Source organism: Cydia amplana, chromosome 6, assembly GCF_948474715.1.
Source record: "Cydia amplana chromosome 6, ilCydAmpl1.1, whole genome shotgun sequence".
Lineage (NCBI taxonomy): Eukaryota > Metazoa > Arthropoda > Insecta > Lepidoptera > Tortricidae > Cydia > Cydia amplana.
In genome coordinates, this window is record NC_086074.1 from 17,891,820 (window position 1) to 17,917,987 (window position 26,168).

The window sequence follows — 26,168 nt, forward strand, 5'->3', positions numbered from 1 at the left end:
TTTAATACATAATTTCGCCACTATACTCAGCATCCGATATGGTCTAGTGGCTAGGATACCTGGCTCTCACCCAGGAGGCTCGGGTTCGATTCCCGGTATCGGAATATCTTTTTGCATTTTTGTTTCATAATTTATTTATTGACGTCACATTTCTATGCACTATTCTATTTACTTTCACTTTCATTCCAATTTCCTATCACGTAATCAAGATCAATTACCTATTACTAAACATCCTAAAAAACAATAGGTCTTGAAACAATACCAACATATTGGTAACTTGAAACAATCAGCCTTCCGTGGCACCACGCCCGACTGCCCGTGACGCCTCACCGAGCTAGTCAGGAAGCAAGCAACCTGTGTTTGTGGTAATGAGTACCCTAGTTTGTGCCGCTAGTTACTGTTATCGATAGATGGCGCTGAATTAAAGTAGCAAGGCGAACAGTCAATGTCAAAATACATGTATTTCGATACGGTAGCACCTGTAGTGCGTCAGGCCAAGTCAAACAAATGCCAAGCGGAAACGGGAACGGAATGAGGGAGAACTTTAACTTTGCAGAATTCAATAATTATATAACATTTATCTTCACAGTTTTTTTGAGGAATATTTTATTGCTTATATTAGATAAGTTATAGTCCGTCAACCAAATCTTGTCAGTAGCAATGTAAAGCAAACTAAAGTAGGGCAACACTCAAAGAGCAGTATTGCGCTAAGAAAAGCAGCAATGTACATCGAACCAACAGATTTTTTTTTCCGCTGAGCGCGCCCTGCGTACGTCAATTCAAATTGTCACTCGCGGTTTATTGAAAAAAATTGAAACATGGACGGACAATTTAAAAGCGATGTTAAAACAATGTTAATCAAAATGATGAACAAATTTGAAGATATCAAAAACAACTGCTTATATTCTCTTTGTTCCCTATCTATGTCTTCTAAGTTTACTAAAATAAAATCATATCAAAATGCAGATAATTAGATAGTGCATATATTTGTTATTTACAATATTATAATATGCCACTTGTTAATGTAAATTAGTGTACTGTTCTGGATGAATATGACATACCTGTGTAATTTTTTTGATTGGTATATATTGTACAATATACATATTAAAAATAAAACAACTGATATTTGGGTGTTTATTTAATTTAAAGGTAAATAAGATAAGGGTCACTTTTCGACTTGGTTGCGTTGTACACGTACATAAACCGCCATAGGTAAGTATTGTCTGAAAAGATACTACGTACTACGAACGCCTTATATTGGGCAAGATTTAATCCTGCAACAAACATGTATGGATTAGGTAGATATTGCGAAAGAACGGCGATATAATCAAGGCTCTTAATAGTGTTTAAAAGGTTTACCTTTGTAAATAGTCACAACTGATTGCTGAAAATATTAGACATGTGGGCCTATAAACGGTTTCCAGGACACAATTTATGGTCTTGTTGGATAGATTTAGGCATACGTTTTAATTTTATTTATGCCTTTTAACCCTAAAACAAAAAAACTGAACATAATCTTAAAAGTTCGAAAGAGTTCTTCCAATACTTGTCATAACCTCAATTTTTAGTAATGTTTACCATCAACGAGCATGATTGTACATTGTAGGCCCCTTAGCTTTGCTTATTCTTATTTAATGTATTGGTATTTAATGGTGACAGCAGAAATATCTCTTGAAACAGAAACGATTCAGAATGAAAACCAAATGAAAACAAATAAGGTGACGGCTGTCATTCACGATCCACATTCCACAGATAAAACACAGATGACACGCGTTTTGGAATTATTTGAACACAGTGTTGCTAACCCGCGATTTTTCAAATTTGCCGCCTTTTACTACTGACAAGATTTGGTTGACGGACTTTATATATATTTTGTAATATTTACAATGCCGTATAATACATTATTTTGTTAGCTACAAACGATTTCCATCTACTAGAATATTTTTTTTTTCAATCGGAAAATCTGTGCCGTAATTGTGGCTAATTAAATTATATATTGACATTGACCTTAATCAGTTATTAACCCGAGACCGCATGATAAAGTACCTACAGGTATTAAATTACGTTAAGAGCTGCTTATTGAGATAATATAAAGTTAAATTAATAAAATTTTATAAAATGTAGAATACGATGATAATTCTAAAAATATAAAGACTAGACCTGAAGTTCTTACTGTTATTATTCGGTGTTTACGTCTGCTTGTTAAGTGTCTATTTTTTAGCGTAATAAACCTGCCAAGTCGGAATATTTTCGCTGTCAGGTTCACGATTCGAAATTCGATCATTAGTCGAAATAACGTATAAATCATTGTACTTACTTGGATCCAGGAAACTAACATTAACCTATTTTCTGAAACTTAGACAAACCACATACTATAAACGTTCCATAGATCGCGAGCGGAAACAGCTCATCATTCAGCGCATTTAAAAAAGGAATGTTTTCTTTTTAAAACAGAAAAAGATCTGTCACAGGTGGCCGGCTCGCGACAAAAAATAAATTCGTTCTCATTCATTCCTTTGTCTTTTGTGAGATTTCAGAGTGAAAGGAATGGTGCATTTTTAAGTAATTATAGTCATATATGTTAGTTTTGTTTTAAACTAATGTTGTGGTAAATATGTCAGTTTTACTGCCTTGTTAGTTATCACTCCAGTATGTGCAACGGTATTTTTTAATGTCATTATTTCTAACGAGATAGCATCTAACCTTTCATTAAATTTAATAAAATAAGGGTAAGCATTAAGACGAAACAGGAGCTAAGATTTAAATATTTTAGGTAAATATACCCGTCTCGCTAACGGAAGCGGCTCCTAAAACTAGTGCGATAAGGACAAGGCGAAAAATCCTTCGTAAAAATCTCAAAAAACGAGGTTCTGTACTCGACTGTTTCCCCCTCCAAAACTTAACCAATCGTAACCAAATTTGGAAATCTAAATGATTATGAAATTATCTGTGTCGGACCGTTTTGATTTTTCGGCTAATAGATATCAGTTTTGAATACCACGCCTCTCATTGCGGCATAGTCAATTAGGCCATTTTGGCCATTTTTGAAGGGCTCTAGCGCGTTAAAAAACAAAAATATCAAAAAAAAAGCAAAACGGTCCGACATAGATATTGACAATATTAATCTTTGTTGAAAAAATCATTGCTCTAGCTTCAAAACCCACGGAGGAAACAGTCGAGTACGTTTGTATGGAGAAATGACCACTCCTGTTGGCTCTTAATAGCAGCGTTTTACCTTACAATAAAACGCTTATTAAGCGAAATACCTTATTTGAAGCCTATTTAATATTTGAGAGAGCGATACTGTTGACAGATGACGTTGCGATTCACAATTGGCTGACACCTACCCTCATACCTTCAACTTCCGTTTCCAGTTTTAATCCCCTCCATCGACCACCAGGGACCGTGGCTCGGTGCCACGGAGCTTGCCTTCATTGGATCTCAAATAATTAAAAATAAAACGAAGTTGCAATAATATCACTTACCAAAGGGTTGCATTATAATATTATCATTCAATGACAGCGTTTTACACAAAAATAAAACGCTAATTAAATAACTTATTTCCAATGTGAAATAATACATAGACGTACCAGTATATTGGGCTGTATAGACTATAGATGTTACTCATTGCATCCTGCATGGTGGGAGAAAAAAACAGCAAGCCAAAAGTACCCTCAACGGCCTTAATAAAAGTGATGTGGTTTATTGCAACTGAGTGTTGTAGCCACAGGCGAATTTAAAAATATAGGCTTCAAATAAGGTATTTCGCTTAATAAGCGTTTTATTGTAAGGTAAAACGCTGCTATTAAGCTTCAGTACCGTTATTTGAAGCCTATTTAATATTTGAGACGTGTCTGTGATCGCCTGGTGGTCAGAAAACGCCAATGTGATCCATTTATAATGATAAATGAAACTGGTGGAAACAACGAGTACAAGTGCACTTAACCATCTGGGTACATGGATGAATCTGATAAAATGAAAATAGACTAATGGTCTAAAGTGTGCAGTGACATATTTTACTATACATTATTATTTATAGAAAGGTAAGAAGTGTTGTATAAGGTAGGTAAAAGCAAAAGACATGTATATATAAAAACTGTTTATTATAATCATTTCTGCAAACAATCATGTTTTTATTTTCTCCATCCCACAATTATATTCAGATCATAATTTGTGTTTTCATTTATTTCAAGGTCTACATTCTAACAAATAATTCTGGTATACGTAAGTACTTATTTTATCTTGCAAAGAGGAAAATAAACTTCCATTATTGACACTTCAGTGTCATGTGCTCAGATATGGTTACAGGTCAGATTTAATTTAACTTATAAGCACACAAAATAGATTTTATACATTTTCTCAGAGCCTCTTTTGTTTCTTTTCAAAAATCTTACAGTCTTATAGGCAATTAATTCATTTGAAAAGTGCACTTATCACAACAATACATGCCATAGTGTCTCTTATACTGTAGAAGTAATCATGGATTTTGGTAAATTAATTCATGGATTAACTGATTAGCTACTCTTACATGCCAGTTGTTGTAGGTACTATATTAAATAGACAGTAGATAAGTGATATATTGATTATTAATTTTGGTAGGGCTATAACAGCTTTCTGTTAATCATCTGAAGGTGTTCAACCCTTTACCAAATATGATTCCTCTGCAGTCAATTGTGTACAGTGCGCAGCCATTCATAACGTAATTGGCCTTGTAAAATATACCATCCTCAATTATAATATTAAAAATCTAATTATATTATTATATTATATTATATTATATTGTTTAATACACTAGCAGCTGAAAGCTGATGCGTGTATATCACGATTAATGATTATGTTGTAACAATCACAGTTTTTTCCCTGAAATCGCTACGTTAGTAGAGTCGCGCCCTAGAGAGTATTCTTAAAATATTTTTGGGCCTAAGCCCATACTTTAACCAACTTATGATGAGGTTTTATTTTATAACATGTTGGTATAATAATTAGGGTATGGTAAGTATCTGGACTTTATTAATTCAACAGCTGTAGGTAATACAGCAAGAATAATACTAGGATTGTTTCTCTTAAACGTCTCATTACTTTTATATTGCAATTATGTACCATCAAGCAAGATGTATGGCCAAGTCATTATATCAAGGCGTTATATCTGAATAAACTTTACAGGGCCTTTAGTTTAGGTAATTACGAACATAAAGTGTCCGATTAAAATCTTAAGTAAGCAATCAGAATTTTAAGCACATTCTGTATCATTAGTAATAAAAGCCCGTCAATTTCTGTTAACCAGCTACAATTTAATCTTGATAATTCTGTCCGGAGAATGCTCTCCCGCTTGTTGTTGTATCGTCTGGTATTTTGCATACATATTACTATGTTTGCGTTCCTATTAAGCCTAAGTTTGGCTCGTGAGTAGATAATAGATCCACGTCCACTAAAGCGTTTTAATAAATTACAATTCGCAATGTTTATAACATATAAGTAATAGCCATGCTAGCTGGTAGTTCTAGCTTTGTCCACAAATGCTCCTTATTTTGGGATTAATTGCACTACCTGGTGCAAGCTCAAGGAAGTACAGGATGTATAGACATAACCAGTGATCGGAATTGGTAGTGCCATTTCACGGGACTTCGGTGCGTAAGCTTAGTATGGATATACCTTTTCACCCCGGGTTTTCATATTACCTACTTCAATAGGGATGATGACACATGTTGAATTTTATAACAAAATATAGTAAAATAGATAGCAAATGAGCAATTTAAAATAATAATGTGGATATTAAAATAAAATACGGAAATGTTACAAAAATACAGGACCTGAAAGTTTCGAAATTTAAGTTTTTTTTAACTTCCAAAAACGATAAAAGTAAGTTACAAAAATACAGGACCTGAAAGTTTCGAAATTTAAGTTTTTTTTAACTTCCAAAAACGATAAAAGTAAGGGTACTAGTCGATTCCTTACATTTTATCCAAAAAATATTGTATAGCAACTATATACATATAAACGCAATATTTCACGGACAAAAACGCAATTTTCTTGTTTTGCCCATACTTCAAGATGGGATCTCAATGACCTTGACGTCACGTTCACTTATCCTTTTGTGAGGGCCGTTTCGCGAGTGAAGTGCGACTGTCGGACTTTGACTATAATTTCTGACTTTTGTGTTGCTTTAATGCAATGGGTCCCATATAGACATTTGATCCTAAAATAAATCCGATCGATTGATACCATAAATGAAAATTAGTCATGTAGCCTATTAAAGACATGCCAAGAAATATTTTCGTGAAAAAATAAGAGTCTTGGAATCCCGAGTCTTATCCATGTTAAGTACAATGTTTGAGGTCATTCACCCCAAATGGCACTACCTATTCCGATCATTGGACATAACATAACTACTTATCTTAACAAGGAGATGTTATTACTTGACAGGTTAGATAGTAAGGTTCTTCGATTGCATGTATAATAATCAGTATTATATATTCATTTGGCATTAATCAGCCTTCTTATTTTCAAGTTTTTGAAGAAATAGAATGATAAATTACTTCTAACGAAGTTTTAGAATCGATTCAAACTGTTGCGTGGGCTATAGCGCCGTTGCGTAGCTTTAATTCGTTCAATGGTCTATAATAAAATGATTTAAATAAATTTTAATGTTACGCATCTCAGTGAGCTCACTGATTTTCACCTAGGTATATTTGCAATATTCGTAACGTAAATAGATACAGGTTTCTATGTTATTGTTGCCAAATGCCAAAGTAATGAATATGTGAAAAATTTCACAGCACACCAAGCATGAGCATTGGTACTTATAGAAATAATCCTCGAGTTTGCCAGCTTACATTTTCCAGGGAAAATCATAACCTACAGTCAGGTTTTAGGCTTGAAAGTAGATTCGAATCAATAGGTAAATACAGTCTTTCAACTGCGAAAAGTGCAAGGGTTCAAGAAAAGGTTCTGTTATGAAATGATATGAAATCGTCTAGGGAATCTAGGACATATATCTTTAAAGCCTGAGTCATCATCTATCAGTCGTCGTCATTTGGTATCAACCAAAAAGGCTTTCTTTCATTTGGACTGACAATGAGTTGATGAACATACCAATTGTGGATCATACACATTTTATATTATGGTTAACTTGTTCACGTCTTATATGTAGACAACGCAAAGTTTAGGGAGTTTAAAGCTATTTTTTTTTTATGCTGCACCATTCCAGCCGGGATACATCCAACATTTGTTTTTATGTCCCTGGAAGGTACCGTTTTCTAAAATGTGTTTGACCCACATGGGCTTAAATGATGAATCAATGGTCAAGAACCTTGCACCATTCCAGGGCATTATATTTCTATTTTTAAATGACTCTCATTATGCGGCGGGGCGGCCGGCTAATTAAATTCAGCAGCAATTTCCAAAATTTTTGTTTAACGATTAGTATCTAGATTATCATGACCTTGGCCATTGAATGGGCCGTGTATGACCACACTCTCGAATCCAGATTTTGGGTTTGTTAAAAACGGGATTCGTCACGTTTTTGGTGATTTCCAATATTACTGACCCAAAAGCCAGTTAACACAGTGTCAGCGCGAGCTACGCATTCCGAGCGTGGCCGATAACACGAGAAAATCATTACCTATGCAATGAACAGGCCCTACGAAAAGGGCACCCGCTTAGCGGGTCGCTGGCAGTGAGTATGTTAAGACTTATTTTATCCTCTTAGGATCTTGTAATATTAAAATTAGGGTCTTCCCGGGACAATTTAATGTTTTGGGGTGTGTTTTCGCAGCAAAGCGAAAATACTGATTAAATTCTCAAATGCCTATCGTAGGCGGAGATTTACAGCAGGGGTGAATTATCTTGGCATATTGAAAAACATGTTAAATAGATACTTCTATGGTAAATGCTTTGTAGTAGCAATATTTGGTTAATGAAACCAAGAACTAATTGATACCCGCTTGCGCAGCCGGCTAAAGGATGTTTCACGGCCTGCGCAGGCATTTTGTATGATTTTAATATACTTAGCGTATTTACGCTTTAAAATTGTTTAATTTTAGTCTAACAACTAGAATACAGATTCAGAACAATGTCTGACTATAACTTATTTTTCCTCATGACTAATATTTTTCCACACCTTGCGCAGGCGGAATAAGTGGTATATGGAGCCCTTGTTGATTATATTATGCCAGTCTTATAGTGCCCATTTTGTTTCATCTGCTAGTGTAGCAGGTTAATGAAGATCACACGCCTTGCGCAGGCGGCGTATCTTCCGTTGGCTTAATAATAATATTCGCACGCCTTACGCAGGCGGGAAATGTTAAGTATGTTATTTGTATTATATACGCTTTTTCAATAATATTTCCGCTAATACCCGCATACGCAGCAGGATAATTATCGTAGTAAGCCTTGGCGGACATCCATAATAGGTAGTATAGGTACAATAAGTTACGTAATAGTAGTAAATTTCTCCACACCTTGCGCAGGTGGGTAATTTTTTAGAGTACGTATGTTAATTTACATAATGCAAGATTGTACTATTCTGCTTACGCAGCAGGATATTTATTATGCCTTGTGCAGGCAGCGGTCCATAACTACCCGACCTCATACTCTCAGTTACTTTATTATGTTATGAACAGAAAAATAATTCGAACCTCCTTTTTTCACAAGGGTTATTATTATAGCAAAGGTTTAAATAGTGCTTCTCCTGTATGTGGGTATACATATAAGTATAGCAAATATAAATTTTGTATGTATAAGGATTAAAACTCATCATTAACCAAAATTCACAAGAACAAACATACAAGAGTTTCACTTTCAACTCCCTTGCTTTAACTAGAAGGTGCTTTTTGCAGTGGCACTTTTTATTACATATTAGGTACACAAACCCTTATTGAAACCCAAATCCACAGAGGTACTGACGGTACTGTGCATCCAAAGTCGGTATTATTTAAGAAAAAACTTTCCAAATGATATGAATACAAAGATTGAAAATAAGGTATTCGATGTAGGTTTGTTAGTTACCTCTTGTCTCTCAGAGCGAAAATAGAAGCCCCGCGACAGCGGGGCTTCGTCAACGTTAAGGCGAACCTGCCGTAATTTTGAAACCAACATGATACTAGAGTAACTGTTTAATGGCCCAATACCAAACATAGGTAGTATTTCTGATGTAGCATATTTTAGACATTTTAGCTCCTTTCTGAACCAGTTTAAAAATTAAGGGATTTGTATCACGGCAGCACAGTACCAAAAATTATGGAAATGCACGGAAAATATCAGGTCATATACCCTACTATCATTATCATTGTAATCAGACTAAGCTTACTTAATGCAAAAACACAGATGGTTTAGCATAACATACGACGGCACAGAGCGCGTCCTTTTAAGAACACCGAAGTTAATAGACAGTTCTATTCCGTAAAAGGAATCTTACAGTCCCCTTCGGCAGACAATAAAACTGTGGCCTATAAATTGCCATTCCCGTTTACATTTTGACCTGCTCCGTGCTTATGATGAATCGATTCACTGTAAACAAATAAAATAGAAATCGCTTACTTACGCGACGGCTGCGCTGCACTCGCGATGTGAATCGATCAGGTGTCAGCTATTCAAAACACGTTGACGAACACCAGCTGTTCGTAAAATCCTTTAAATTATTTATATCAAACATCGAACGGTAACACCGTTTTTAACGAATACTTTAAATAAGTACTGACAAAAAATTCTAAGAATCTAAGGATTTCTAAGAATTTTTTGTAGTGAACCGAACGTTCCGACAAACAGAACGCCAATGAAGGCAAGCTCCGTGGCACCGAGCCACGGTCCCTGGTGGTCGATGGAGGGGATTAAAACTGGAAACGGAAGTTGAAGGTATGAGGGTAGGTGTCAGCCAATTGTGAATCGCAACGTCATCTGTCAACAGTATCGCTCTCTCAAATATTAAATAGGCTTCAAATAACGGTACTGAAGCTTAATACTAAATAAATTCATAATACTGGTATCACGAGAAATGTCTCCAAACAATGAAATCCATATTCAAGCTGGAGTCCGAAGGGTGCATTAGAAAACAGTATGCGAACGACTCATGCATTATCATAATCTTATGCGTTACGCACGCTGCTTCCACTCTTTTAACTTCTTAGTTCTGCGTACCTGAGTATGTGTGCCTTGCAAAATCATTAACGTAGATTCAGAATTCAGATTCGATGTCAACATATTTAAAAAAATATAGTTTTGTCTGTTCCCTTTATAAGCGGTTATTACTTTGGAGCGGCGATCAGTGCTGAAGTTTTCTTGTATTGTACGCAGAACCCGCATCAATTGAAACATTATTATAGAAACTCCTGATTTCGTTGAGCTAGTTAGGTGTTATTCACAGTAAATCAGCCTTTCCTTTAGCATAATTCAAATTTGACATTGAGAAAGCATACAAGGGCAATTGTAATACGCTCCTCATTTGAAACCTCTTGTCAACTGTCAAAGTCAAAGTCTTGCAAGCGAACAAATTAACACTAAAACCTTGGAATTGTAAGTAGTTAGGCAGTTGTGTTTATTCTCGTTGAAGTACGAAAATAAAGCATTCGTATGCTAAAGAGTCATTGACCAACTTAAATTAGTAACCGTCGAAATTTTTATAATTCGTATTCGCTTGGCTTAAGGATTATATTTGACTAGTTTTGTCAAAACAATACGCATATTTAAGTGTCATTTGTAATGACAACTTGACAGAAGTGACGTTAGATAGACGTTGCAATTGTTAGTTTAAATGGTGACATTTAACTCAATATTGAGAGGCTCAGGATAATGTTAGCAGCGCAATAACCTGTAATAATGTAAACAAGTTGTTTAGTGATTTATTCTAAATTTGCTTACATTATGACAGGTTATACATGCATATACACCGATAGTTCTAGAGATATTTGTTAAGTGGATTGTGGGGGGATTAAAAGCGATAACAGCGCTTGTTATGCCAAAAGTTGAACATTGATATGCATTAGATTTATATAGACCGGGATATGGACCGTAATTACCTTTTGTATTGTTTTCGAGCTCTCGATATTTCGACGCAGTTTCGATAGCCTAAAACCACCATACACTATCCAAATTTTGTTACTAAATACCTGTAACGCTATTAAGTAGTACTCGTAACTCTCCAACTGAAAGGGTCTAGTCTCACAAATAAACAAAACTAAAAGTATGTAGGTACTCAAAGGGTATTGTCGTTCCTCCGTCATTACTCGGTTAAAAAGACAGCCAAGTTCGTAAATAAACAAATGACATCATCATCAGGCGATCTGGTGTACCAGTTTTAAAACATTAAAGTCTTTCAATAATTAACACATCACAATTAATTCCTTATAAACATCACGTTTACTGACATTTTTTAAAAACAAACACCTTCCTTGATCAGGAAAGGGTAAGTATGCGTGCGTCTTGTTAACCTCGCCGCCTTTTACTTTAGAATTAAAAAGTTATAACTCCGTTTGAACATCATACTATCACATATAATTTAGAACTTCAAGTCTAGGTATTAAGCTTCACAATATTTTTTTGAAGCGCTGATCGAATATAGATACTGCATTTTTAATGTTATTTCCATGTGCGTGTATTTTATCGTTTTATCAGTGCCATAAGTCAACAAGTGACGTTTTGCCTTATCGGTCGATTCCTGATCCACTAGTACCTATTGAACGTATCTATGTGTCACAGTGTTATTATATGTGTGGGAAAAGTTCCGCACTATTGGAAAATTACATGTGATGGTAATGTAATGTTTTGCGGCGAATCTAAATACAAACAATATTTTATAAGCCATTATAAATGTAAGATTTAAGATCTGTAAACCTACTTGCTCAGATGGCTCTTGTAACATGGCAAACCTGCATAGTGCAGCCACCGCGCGCACTGGCCGGTTGTAAAATAAAAACTAAGCCATTCGCCCGTCTTTTGTTTTTTCTCATCAATATTCAATTGGAATTCTGTTGCAAATTGCACAACTTTGATTTTATTTATTAAATGAGACTCGATGCTTATGATTTGTACTAAAAACTATATACGAAGGCTGCCACTAATGCAGCCTTTACTTCTGCCTTAAAACTGAAGAGGTACTTATTACTGTTGCTGTTTCTTTTGATGGATATTTGCTGCTGAAGTTTTTATCTGCGTGGACCTTGCTGATGCGGTAGCACCCGCGGCCAGAATTGATCGTTTGGTTCGACAAAGATCGGGATGCAAGAACGTTAAGGCCAGTGACGATATTTTATTTGTTTAGGCTTACGTACTGACGAAAATTACTTTATTTTATTGTACATATTTTTAATATTATATTGTTTTACTATATGAACCTAGTTTCATTTTCTACCGCTCTAGTTAGCCGGTTACAATAGGTATAGGTGATAGGTGAGCGTTTTCCAAAAAAAGTGTACATGTCATTCATGTCTTCAAAATATTGACTTCTTGGGCTCATTTTACTCAGAATCATTTGTACATTCACGCCTCATACATGAAAAAATGTGTCCCAAAATTTTGTATGAAAAAAATTTTTTCCAGTGCGTCACGTTCATACAAATAAAAAAAAATTCATACAAGAATGTGACGATCACGAAAGGAAATTTTTGGACACATTTTTTTATGAATGAGGCGTGAATGTACAAATGATTCTGAGTAAAATGAGCCTAAAAAGTCAATATTTTGAAGACATGAATGAAATGTACACTTTTTTTGAAAAACGCTCAGGTACCACACCTACATAGGAATCACAAATTTAATCTAATACCTTTAAACGAGCAATTCTTGTTTATTTATATATTTATTTATATATATATTTCGGGGATCTCGGAAACGGCTCTAACGATTTCGATGAAATTTGCTATATGGGGGTTTTCGGGGGCGAAAAATCGATCTAGCTAGGTCTTATCTCTGGGAAAACGCGCATTTTCGAGTTTTTATATGTTTTTCGAGCGAAGCTCGGTCACCCAGATATTGTAGCTAAAAAGACATCAAAAGGAACCAATTTACCTGTCAACACAATCTCAAGTTCATCTTAAAATCCGATTTACCAAGGGCATGCTAATTTAGGATTAAATATTGAAGCGGATAGTTTCAAGGCAACGCAACGCAGTACATTCAACCAATTCGATGGCAAATGAGACTTTGTCGCCGCAACTCAAAGGATTACTTTAGGCAGTAATTTGTCTTTACCTCACCTTTACGCTATTGTGAAAAGGTTCCACAGTGATTTACTACTTTACCAAGTTTGTCTTTCACAAATTACGTCAGGTTTAATTTAATCTGCCGACGAAGTGAGTCTGCCAGTTTGTGTTTTGCCTATTTGATTAAATGGCTGTCAGATGTTGTTTTAATTAAGCATGTTTACCTAATGACTATATTAACATAAATGTGGATTTTACTGGAATTATATGCAAAATATACGAGTTCGCAAACGGTTATTGGCATGAAGAAAAAAATATGAAGACAGAAACAGGAATGGTAACAGAAATACAGATATTATACATATTTACAACAGCAACAGTACAGCGAGTAAACAGCTAATAAAAATAAGCGATTTATTAAATAGGTTATATGACAAGAATTATAAGCTATTTTGCATATACTTACCTGCAGTTATTTTGCTGATAAATACATTTTACGAATGTGATTTCAATTAATTATAACAATATTGTCGATTAAAGTTAATATCTGACAAAGCATTTTCGAATGGACATTAATTGGAAAGTGGCGCAAATTAAACACTGTCTTTTCAGCGACCATATTTGTTAGATTAGGTATCATAAAATGCTTATGCTAACAAATTTGTATGTAGAAAGTAGGAAACTAAGTAATCATTACAACATACCATAAACAAGAGTAATAAATGTTACACTACAATGTTGGTAAAACCTTGCAATTTCCAATTAAAACAAAATAGGAAATCGCGCAATTATTGGGCCCCCATTCTTTACAACCTGACACTCTATTAGAGCGTGAGGGTTATAAATTAATCAGTTATTAAATTGTACAAGAGCGATTGCAATTTGTGTAAAATGTATCCATGCCTGTTACCCTCGGGGGACGACGGAATCGTGTTAGCTCAGAGAACTAAAAAGCATAATACGATCGGTGAGGATGAAGAAAGGGTTCTTGTGAGTTTTTTCTAGTCGATCTTAGGTAATAATATATTATGTAGATTTTATAAACTTGGTAGAAGTAACAAATAACTATTTATAGCTTTATATTGATAGCTGTATTTCGTTCAAATCACTAGTAGGATTTTATTAGCCGGGGGCAAGTTGAAAAAATGCAAGCCAAGTATTAATTTTCAACATTTTTATGGTAGTTGTACCAGGTATAGCCTGGTTTTGAATTTCGAACAGTTTACATTTTTGTTTGTCATTTGTTTTATCTATAGCACAACTAAATTGTAATAATTATACTAACCAATCTACTGTTTCAGAGTCAGAGCTATTGAAAAAAGAGAAAAATAAAATAATGCACGAGTATGAAGGTACCCTAAACCAAGCTCGTCTATTTGGTCGCCAGCGGCATACACTAGTACAGAAGATACGTTGGAAAGGCTTTTATGGGAGCTGCAAAATAAAAGTAAAGTTTTACATCGATGATACTGCCGGTCATGTGGAAAATGACTTCGCAGGGATGTTATTTAACTACTTACATTAGTGCTCTGTTTTCTGATTAACAAGATTGCTTTGTCGGTCTTGCTTTCATACAATATGGTTATATTACAATGTATCAATATGTAGGTTTAACGGCTCCATAAAAAAGGAAGTTTAGAATTCATCAGTATATACATTAAATTCATCTATCCTTTATCAATACGTTTACTCAGCCATTGATTTTCAAACTTGTTTCTGTATTCTACAAGGTTTTACTTCAAAGGTGGTCTCGTACCACCACTTTTTTGTAGAAAAACATCAACAATGATTAATAAAACATATATATATATGTATGAGAATCTTAATTGGTATTAAGATTCCAATATATGTTTTATTTGAGGTAGGTTAGACACTCGAAGAAAAACTAGTAGGCGCCGGACCATCGCATACTATTTTATCTTCGAGTGTCTGACTCTAATCCAGTTTAGATTACAAGAAATACAAGTAAAGGTAGGTAATGATTATGTCGTGACATTCGTGGCGACATCGACATGCCTATGATAACCACCGATAAGATCGTGCGTGATCATGCTATACTTGCCTTTACCTATATTATAGGATGCCATGTGATTCTATGTTTTTATTGTAACAACTATGTACCATGGTTCGCAATACGAGTAAACTTTTACTGATTTCATCCGATTATTACTAGTTCCTACCTTCTGAATAGAAGTAGCATTTAAATAACTTTTAACTAAATAGTCTTAAAGGCAGACATAGCCATAGGTGTTCGTTTTGAAGCATGTAAATAAATAGGAAAAGGAATTTACTAAAACAAGCGGAATAATTTATAAGGAAACAACAATATATTCAATGACTAACAACAATTTCAAGCATATGCGTTTTTTGTGTATTATATTTGGGTGTGACTTATTCTTCCGTCCATATGTAGCTTTTTTCTATTTTTAATAATGCCGACAAATTAAAATTATCACGGACCGGCCTAATCACCACAAACGAAAACGCGTATCGCCGCTCATTTCCGCTGTTTTAAACGTAAAAACCACAAAAAACATAATTATGAATGCTATTACGAGACGGTTGAACTACGTGTGGCCCGCGGTTCTGTTTGATTCGGTATTTAAAGTTACTTGGTTTGATTGCTAGTTATTAATTTGGTGATAAAATAGCTGGAGATTTTTATTTTAGAACTTGGCTAATTTTTACTGTCACACGTTTCTTAATTGACCAATTAACAAGTAATGAAAATTATTGAACTTAAAATTAGGTACTGTAAGTGCAATCTATATGTGAGTCTTGGGATTTGATGCATTTATGAAGAATGAAATAAAGTCTTGGTTTCTTGAAATAAAACTCTATTAGTCAACAATGTCAAAATTTTATTTCGATGTTCAGCGTTACCAACCGAGGTTATTTTTACTCAACAGTAGCATCAGATATCAGATCAGATAAAGCCTTTAAAAATACAACTATTCATATCCAATAATTAAAACGACTGAATTAGACATCTCAACCCTTCGATCCAATCTATTCCCCAGTACTGCCCTCTGGCGGACCACATGCAGCGACTTTAATTGGAAATTGGCCCTCTATTTGTAATGCTCACGGCCTTGCAGGGCTTCACGCTGTGTGGTCACCCTACCGTTTTTTACTTTTTAAATAATTTGTAGGGCTGCCACGGTTTTGATTGGTTACTTTGGTTGCCGAATGATGAATTATACGTTTGAGCGATGGGAATTGTGATATAGTAACTTAATGGGATGTTTAGTGCCGGCTGGTTAAACTTGTATGGACATTTACATATATTTGATGATGGTAGAAGTTAAAAAATAGAATGTAAACTAAACTATTTGGTTAATACATGAATTATCAAGTAATTTGGGATTTTTGAGGATACTTAAGTACATGATTATACTTGGTTTCCTATTTGATACTAATTACACGAGTGTAAATGTAAATTATACGAGTTATTATAGATGTACATATGTAAGTCCAGTAACCTTTAATAATATTTTAAATATTGAATAATTTTACGGTTTAGTTAGACTCACTTGTTTTAAGTCACTCGCGCGACATGTTTCGGAGAGTCTAGGAGACCTAGGCTCTCCGAAACATGTCGCGCGAGTGACTTAAAACAAGTTAGTCTAAACCGTAAAATTATTCAATGTTAGTATGTCTCACAACAGTTTAAATTCGAATATTTTAAATACCTTTTCAGCAGAACACATGCGTATCGAAAATGCCTAGTAGCAAATTCGAAACCACCCACGTAACATGGAATATTACACCAGGCTCATCGTTGTTTATTTGCATCGCAATGTTTTTGGTTGTCATGTGGATACATGACACCATACAAATTAGCTGACATGGTCTAATTAGAATAAACTTTTAGTTAGCACATCACGATTGTACACGTGTTTTGTAACACAATAGCCAACTGGACTGTAAAGCCTAAATATTGTGCCTAAAATGTTTTGTAAGTAGTGAAATTATGAAATATTCGTGTTTGAGGTTAATTAATTAGCAGCACCATGCAGCACGTATTAATTATCGATCTTCTCAATAATTAATTAAGGAATTGAAAACTGTTAAGTACAATAACATGTTTACATCATGTTTAGATTAAGGTAAACTAGTATACACATTTAATGACCCTGAATCGTTAATTTCGTTCCTTTGTTATCCATTACTGCTGCGGGATACAGTATATTATGCAATACTATGTCTATCTGAAATTTAAATCTATTTAGGTTTAGATTTATATATAAATGAAACCTACTGAAGACGTATAATAGACAAAACTGCTGTTAATTTTCTCGCATATCACAGTAAGGATGCAGAAAAACACAAACATTAAGACAGATTGTTCTCGGAAGTTTCTACAGAAAAAAACCGGCCAAGTGCGAGTCGGACTCGCGCACGGAGGGTTCCGCACAAAAAATAGAGCAAAACAAGCAAAAAACGGTCACCCATCCAAGTACTGACCCCGCCCGACGTTGCTTAACTTCGGTCAAAAATCACGTTTGTTGTATGGGAGCCCCACTTAAATCTTTATTTTATTCTGTTTTTAGTATTTGTTGTTATAGCGGCAACAGAAATACATCATCTGTGAAAATTTCAACTGTCTAGCTATCACGGTTCGTGAGATACAGCCTGGTGACAGACGGACGGACGGACGGACGGACAGCGGAGTCTTAGTAATAGGGTCCCGTTTTTACCCTTGGGTACGGAACCCTAAAAACTAAGGTTGGTAACCGCCACAACCAGTATAGTCTCATATGCAGTTGTTTGCCAACTACTTCTGTCACACAAACTCCAAGGGACTCCAGTCCATGTCAAGGGTAGAACAAGTTAGCAGACAATATGCAAATATAAAGAACACTGATGTGACAATGCTATAAAGCGTTGTCCATTGTCCTCAAAAAGGACAAAATAAACTACATACTTACTTCGTTTGTCATTAACTTAATGAAAATGTAATGTTTCTGTCAGAATACGTAATTAATTACTCATATATTATACGTGTTTCCCCGAAATTTAATTAAAAGTATACAGTTGTAATTGATAGCCGTTCAAATTAAATTAATATAACGTACCTACCTACGTGCATCATAAGTATTAAAACAGAGCATCATAATCATAAACCTCGGAACTCAGGTCAAATTTAGAGGTCAATAAATATAAATATAGAAAATCATCATAACATAACATACACATACAAATATAAATCGATATAAGTATCAATTGAGAAGATTTTTATGGTTACAAAACACTTACCTTTTTGGCTTCCATCGTTTCATGAAAACTCCAAGCATTTTGCTGATTTTCGACGACAGGCAATTATCCGTTAACAATCAGGTCTCACAAAGAAAACAAAGCACTTTCACGCACTTCTAGAAACCCGGGCTTCACAAAACAACACTAATATAAGGTAATTATGAGCTACATACGTATTCACAAGATTTCTAAAACTACAAATTCACTTACAATAGCGGTCTAATACTACCTTTTATCAATTCTAAACTGATAATCATAAATCATTGACTTCTGTTTACTGTCATTGACATTGAATCACAAGAATTAATAATTGCACCGTATGATAAGATAGACAATACTTGTCAAACCATTTCAACTGACCTAGACACGGTGACAGCTCCGTTCTACATTTCGAACATCTTTAAAATCGATAAAAATCATACATACCTATTATTTATTATACATACATCCTAAAATATGTCACTAAACCTTAAAACACATCATAGATCAGACGTTAGATAACGTTTATTGTTTTGTTTATCATACGATTCAAGATCATTGTTCGATTTATAAACAAACAGACCGGATAAGCCTTTGAGCGGTATACGCGTCGGTTCGTTATTACAGCGAAATTGCGACTGAGTAATGTTGATAGCCGTCCTCTGCCGAGCGAGAGGCTCGTGTGCCCGACCTTTTTTCGATTATAGACCAAACGTCTCTGCAATCCAGTATTAGTGTGATCTGCTATAGCTTAAGGTTGTTACAGATCAGGAGGCAAAGTGTAACCTGGTTTTTGTAGCGAAGCTCTCGGCGATGGAAATAATAAACCTGCACCGCACACTTGCCCGTCAGGTGCGCGGTCGATCAGCTGCTCGCAAAGCGCCATCTTGGATTGAGTTTTGCGCCATCTATCGGTGACCTTTACAACTAAACAGACCACCTAATTTGCGACGGAAATTGCAGAACTTGGCTGATGTCACTTACTGGCAGTAATTTTATGATTTTAATTAAATTATTATTTGATATATATGTTTGGTAGAGAATGCCTTGTGGCATTAAGTCCGCCTTTAACTGTAAGGTTTTCTTTTGTGCAATAAAGGTTAATTAAATAAATAAAGGTGATTTCTTACATTTTATTACTTCTAGTAGTTACTTAGTATGATCTTTATTAGGTATGCTATACCGTATTACCGTAGCCCGTGAAGCCAATGACCTTTGTGATCTAAATTCCTTATCACACTTGAGTTAATAATTAACATAGAGTAGAGTTGCCTAATATCAAAGAAAACTATATCTTATTTTAGTAGAGTATAATTTCATCACTATTTTAACACCTGGATACATATTTTTGGGAACAACGAACTTTACACTTAGCTAACACCAAGTCAACACAATCATTATTATTTTCTTTACTTTACATTTGTATAAGTGATGTGTATAGTAATTTCATTCCATGTATCATGAGCATCGGTGGTTCAGTGGTAGAATGCTCGCCTGCCACGCGGGCGGCCCGGGTTCGATTCCCGGCCGATGCATGCTTTTTGCATTATACAATTTTTAGGGTTCCGTACCCAAAGGGTAAAAAACGGGACCCTATTAATACTAAGACTTCGCTGTCCGTCCGTCCGTCTGTCACCAGGCTGTATCTCATGAACCGCGATAGCTAGACAGTTGAAATTTTCAAAAATGATATATCTCTGTTGCCGCTATAACAACAAATACTAAAAATAAAATAAAATAAATATTTAAGGGGCGTTCCCATACAACAAACACAATTTTTCTGCTCTATTTTTTGTTGATGGTGCGAAACCCTTCGTGCGCGAGTCCGACTCGCACTTGGCCGGTTTTTTTTTATATCTAATCTATCTATCTAATACCTTTAAATGAGCAATTCTTGTTTATTTATTTATTTATTTATTTATTTATTTATGTATATATTTCGGGGATCTCGGAAACGGCTCTAACGATTTCGATGAAATTTGGTATATAGGGGTTTTCGGGGGCGAAAAATCGATCTAGCTAGGTCTTATCTCTGGGAAAACGCGCATTTCCGAGTTATTATATGTTTTCCGAGCGAAGCTCGGTCACCCAGATATTTGAGTTATAAATAGTGAAACCATCTACATGACATTTTTGCATTTGTTTTTATCATTTTACTGATGAGTTACTAGTACTTACGCCTGCACCAATAGTTCATTTTTAGGGTTCCGTAAAGGGTAAAAACGGGACCCTATTACTAAGACTCCGCTGTCCGTCCGTCCGTCCGTCTGTCACCAGGCTGTATCTCACGAACCGTGATAGCTAGACAGTTGAAATTTTCACAGATGATGTATTTCTGTTGCCGCTATAACAACAAATACTAAAAACAGAATAAAGTGGGGCTCCCATACAACAAACGTGATTTTTGACCGAAGTTAAGCAACGTCGGGCGAGGTCAGTACTTGGATGGGTGACCGTTTTTTTGTTTTGCTCTATTTTTTGTTGATGGTGCGGAACCCTCCGTGCGCGAGTCCGACTCGCACTTGGCCGGTTTTTGGGTTTACTATTAAGGTACATATTTTCTAACAACACTAAACTAAAATCCTACCTTTTATCGCATCATTAAGCAGCCCTATAATAGAGATCGGTTGACCTTGACATTCAAACCCTTTTCAAGGGGCCTAAATTTCCTTGCTTATGTCAAAAGAGCTTAAGGCTTGGGGCTTAGAGTAATTGTAAGTCCTTTTGTATTAAAGCAGTTAATAAGTCTGCAATGAAGTTGATAAATAGATGTGAAAAGTAACTTTAGGATTTGCCCAGTAGGGTATTTAGTTAAGTTAGATTTAATATTGAGAGCTACGAGTCGAAATCGTAACGAAACGCAAAATCTTTGTACTACTAAGTAGGGCACAAATCAAATTATTCTATGAAAATATTTTGAGTTGGTTTTTTAACTACTATTATGGCCTGTACGAAAATAAGTTATGGCCACCCAATGATATTATATAACCATAGATAGGTTATACTCTTACTTGAGGAGCACAAAAAACACTTCCATATTTATGTCTGTGCCTACGAAGAAATCTGTTATTTTTGATTAATTTTCTCATTCCATTCATCTTTGTCACACTCGTTGTTAAACATAAGGTCGTCTCTTTCTCTTTCGGTGTGCGGGAGCTCGTTAGCACGTGCACATTTCTCGCTTGTCCAGCCGCGTCTAAAGGCAACTTGTCCAATTGGTCACATTTTCTTTAGTGTATAATATCTATTCCAGTTTGAAACCATTATACCTAGTTTTGTTAAACCTATTCCAATGTTACTGCCATTTTAGTGAGACAATGTTACTGACAAGATACTATAATCTCATATTTTTCGATACACTCATATATTGCTGACTGTCCTTAAATGGGGAATGGCTGAAAATATTAAAAGTGCAGTGGCGGCGCGTATAACATATCCAATATCTGGGTGACCGAGCTTCGCTCGGAAAACATAAAAAAACTCGAAAATGCGCGTTTTCCCAGAGATAAGACCTAGCTAGATCGATTTTTCGCCCCCTAAAACCCCCATATAGCAAATTTCATCGAAATCGTTAGAGCCGTTTCCGAGATCCCCGAAATATATATATAAATAAACAAGAATTGCTCGTTTAAAGGTATTAGATAGATAGATAGATTAGATAGGCAAGCCGGGGGCTAATTTGGCTTACATATTTCTTTTACAACTCTGCTAAAACGTCCAAAAACAGGCAAGCCGGTGGAAATCGGCTTTTATGGACGCGCCACCACTGTAAGTGCCTGATTATTTTTCTGGTGATAGGACTAAGTAACCATTTCTAGTTACTACAGAAAAAAGTTAATTTAAATATGTATATAATATTTATTTATTATATTATTGGTATGTACTCGTATTGTTTATTATTTATTTAAATTGTATATTGTATGTACCATCTGCGCAATTTTCCTATTCCTCTAATTAACTTCATGATGAGGCCGAGGTCGAGGATGAGGGGAAAAACATAAATTGATACACAGCATGAACGTCCATATGCTACCGAGTTCGAGCACGCACTGTGGAGTGTGGAATGGGCCACATGTAGATGCGTACTGCCATCTCAGTACGGTTACCATCAGTTTGTCACTGACATAAACGCCCTTTGCACTAATATGCGAGTGCGAGCGAGATGTATAGACTATAGAAAGTAAATTACGTTCTCGACGGCGTTTATGTCAGTGACAAAATTAATGCTCAGAAGTCACAGGCGATTGTCATTGGCAGTCCTTACTATGTAGACAAGCTCTCGGACATGGTGGTACCTGACATTTTGTTTGATAGGATTACTATCCCTCTTTCCTCTACTGTCCGAAATCTGGGTATCATCATGGATCAGACGCTTTCTTGGTCTCCTCACGTAGCCGAGGTGAGCAAAAATATTTTTGGATCTTTCCACTCTCTTCGACGACTACAGAATTTCCTCCCTCTTCACACCAAACTAACTCTTGCTCGTTCTCTATTGCTCCCTCTTCTTGACTATGGTGACGTTGCGTTTTTAGATCTTACTGAGGAATTGCTGGATAAACTTGAGCGTTTACAAAATGTTTGTATCAGGTACATATTTGGCCTCCGTAAGTACGATCACATTTCTGAATCCCGCTCTCAGCTCGGGTGGTTACCGATCCGCCAACGCCGAAATGTGCGTGTCCTGTCGTTGCTTTTCAACGTGCTCTTTAACCCCTGCTCTCCATCTTACCTTACCGAGAGATTTAATTATCTGGCTGAAGGCAGTGAACACCGCTTACGTTCAAGTGCTAATCTTACGCTTGCTATTCCCCCGAATAAGACACGATCGTATGCGAATTCGTTCACGGTACGCGCTGTGAAGTTGTGGAACGAGTTGCCCCTGTCGCTCAAACAGTCCCAGTCTGTAGCGTCATTCAAGGCTAATTTGAAGAAACTTTGCTTTCCAACCAAGCGTGATTTGGTTAAGTACTGATGTCTATATATATATATATATATATATATATATATATATATATATATATATATAGATGTAATATATGTTTAGTATTTATGTATGTAGCATGTATTTTATTTTATAATAATATTTATGTATTTTATTTACTTTTGGACATTTAGGTTAGTTTACTTTTAAAGTGTTACTGTACATTCCGTAAGTTTGTCTATCTAATTTGAATTCTCCCCTCATCTACTCGAAGGTTAGCTGGAAGAGATCCCTTACAGGGATAAGTTCGCCTTTGTACCTTTATTTCTGTAAACATTATGTAAACCTGTGTTGTGTACAATAAAGTGATTACTACTACTACTACTACTACTACTACTACAAACTGATGGTAACCGTACAGGTCCACTTCCTTTGATATGCGGACGAAATACCGACACCGCGGCCATCCCATCGCCATCCTGCCGCGCCATAAGCCATCCGACACCACTACCCTCTCTACACGCTGGCCCATCTTAGTGGGCCAGTATGATGGCCCATCGTGTAGAGGAGCCATATAAAATTATAAACGCTCACGCCCCGTCCGGAAAATGCATCTGTGTGACGGAACCAGTATTAAATAAAACCAGGGAAACCAGGGAAATTCGTGCTTTTTTTACTGACACAATATGAAATTGTTTTTAAGGGTTCCGTACCTCAAAAGGAAAAAACGGAACCCTAATAGGATCACTCGCGCGTCTGTCTGTCCGTCCGTCTGTCACAGCCTATTTTCTCCGAAACTACTGGACCAATTAAGTTGAAATTTGGCACACATATGTAAGATTGCGACCCAAAGATGGACGTGTAACGTAAATAAATGAATTTTAAATATGGAGGCCATTTTTGGTGAGAGTCAGAATGGCGGGTGTATGTAAATAAAAATGAACAAAAAGCATACCATATTTTAGTACCTAATTTGTACTATTTGGTACCTCATATAAAAAAATTAGTACCTCACGGTATTTAAAGTTATTACCAAAAAACGTTACACCCGCCAACCTGACAGTCAGAATGGCGGGTGTATTTTATTACGCTATGATCCCGCGATTATTGATAAATTCTATAAAAGCCAAATTTTAGTACCTTTTTAATACTTTAATATTCAATTATAAATTGAACCATTTTATTTGTGGTTTCCGAGTTTTACTAATTTTACACATTGCATTGCTATTGAAAAAAATCAGGCGCTTTAATTTTTCACCGTATCGATATCGTTTTTAAGAAAAAACGCTACGCTACAACTATTTTTATTACGCCAGGATTTAGTACCTTTCATGTTTAATCTGTTACCCTTTCACGGTTAATCTGTTAGGTTCAATTAACTATGAAAATTACGTCTTACAAATGGCCAGGAGCCATGTCAAGGGATGCTTCCTAAGAAGAAATTCCGCTCTTCATTGTGCATGTAATTGTGCACCTAATACCTATTCTTAAGTACATGGTGATTAATCAAATAAAACTTGCAAATTATGTCTGTTTGTCCGTATATTAGTGTGATGAATATACTTCTTTGTGGGATTCCGTTGATGTCCTTGTTTTGCTAAGAAATGCTAAGTACCACATACTATATTCTACTGTGAATACGATTGAAATACATACCTTTTACAAGCAATATTTTCATTTAACTATTCTTACATGAGGTTTTTCTATCGTCTCGGTTAGTTTCTTAACTTATACATAACTAACAAAATACCACACCCGGTAGTATTTTCATGTTTAATATCCAAAAGGTGGATACAGGGTGGATTTTCTTTTTGAGTCAGTGAGGGCAGCTACCAGATCCCGTGCTGCTACGAGAAAACGGTCTTAGAAGACCTTCCCTCGATTTCAAATTAATAAAGATTGGCTTTTACAGATTTTGAAAAAAATATACAAGGTGCGAGAAAAAGGTCATTTTTGCAAACTTTTTGAAGTGAAAACTTCTTTGGCGGCGCTGGGCACTTTTTGAGGTGGGGAAAAAATGATAAACTCGAGACAGCGTAAGGCGATCACGTGACCGTAAGGGGCGTAAGGCGATCACGTGGCATTTAAATGAATAAAGAAAAACTCAATGTTATTTGACATTTATGTTGCGGACTCCTTTTCAAGACTCTTTACCTATGTTCAAATAATTTGACGTTGTCATGGCAGTATGTAAATAAACATGTCAATGAAAAAGTGTGATCTTATTTGAGAATGATAATAATATATAATAAATAAATAGAATACCTCCGCTAAACGTATGTATCGTGTTACAGGGCGTCGGTAACATAGTGTGGTGAGTTTTCACTTCTATCGGCACTCCCGGAGTGCAACCGTTGTTGCTTGTTTTTTGATGCCAATCGATCCCATTCCTATTGAGGATCAAAAGCTTGTATGGAACCAAAAAAAAACTTCCGGCTAGAAAAGCCACAAATCGAGGAAAACTTTTCCCATACTCTTTGTATGAAAATGAAAACTTTTATTTTTCACATGCTATTTTTGTATGCCAATCGATTTCCTTCCTATTCAGTATCAATAGTTTCCTTGGGGTCAACTTACGGTAATGTACTAAAAAGTCAACAAATAAAAAAAAACTTTTTCCATACATTTACTATGGAGAAAACGTGAAATTTAATTCACATTCTTCTATCTGCCCAATCAGTCCTGTTCCTGTTACATTTAAAGATCATAATACTGTATGAAGACATCATACTGCTGTAAGACTGATGGGCGAGATAGAAAATTGTGAATAAAATTTCACGTTTTCTCCATAGTAAATGTATGGAAAAAGTATTTATTAATTTGTGGCTTTTTAGTACATTATCGGAAGTTGACCCCTAGGAAGCTATTGATACTGG

General features: G+C 35.6%; 2 protein-coding genes and 2 non-coding genes across 4 annotated transcripts in view; 2 read left to right on the plus strand and 2 right to left on the minus strand.

Moving 5' to 3' along the window:
• LOC134648992 (uncharacterized) overlaps window positions 1-19,010 on the minus strand; it is a 561,268-nt gene extending 542,258 nt beyond the window's left edge. The window contains exon 1 of the mRNA XM_063503669.1: window positions 18,393-19,010. Coding sequence (XP_063359739.1) covers window positions 18,393-18,430 — 38 coding nt within the window. The 5' untranslated portion in view covers window positions 18,431-19,010. The remainder of the gene's footprint in view (window positions 1-18,392) is intronic.
• LOC134648995 (23 kDa integral membrane protein-like) overlaps window positions 1-26,168 on the minus strand; it is a 349,619-nt gene that overhangs the window by 294,270 nt on the left and 29,181 nt on the right. The window lies entirely within an intron of this gene.
• Window positions 33-104, plus strand: Trnae-cuc (transfer RNA glutamic acid (anticodon CUC)). Its single transcript has one exon. It is a non-coding gene; the product is annotated as a tRNA-Glu (tRNA).
• Trnag-gcc (transfer RNA glycine (anticodon GCC)) lies at window positions 19,836-19,906 on the plus strand. The gene has a single exon. It is a non-coding gene; the product is annotated as a tRNA-Gly (tRNA).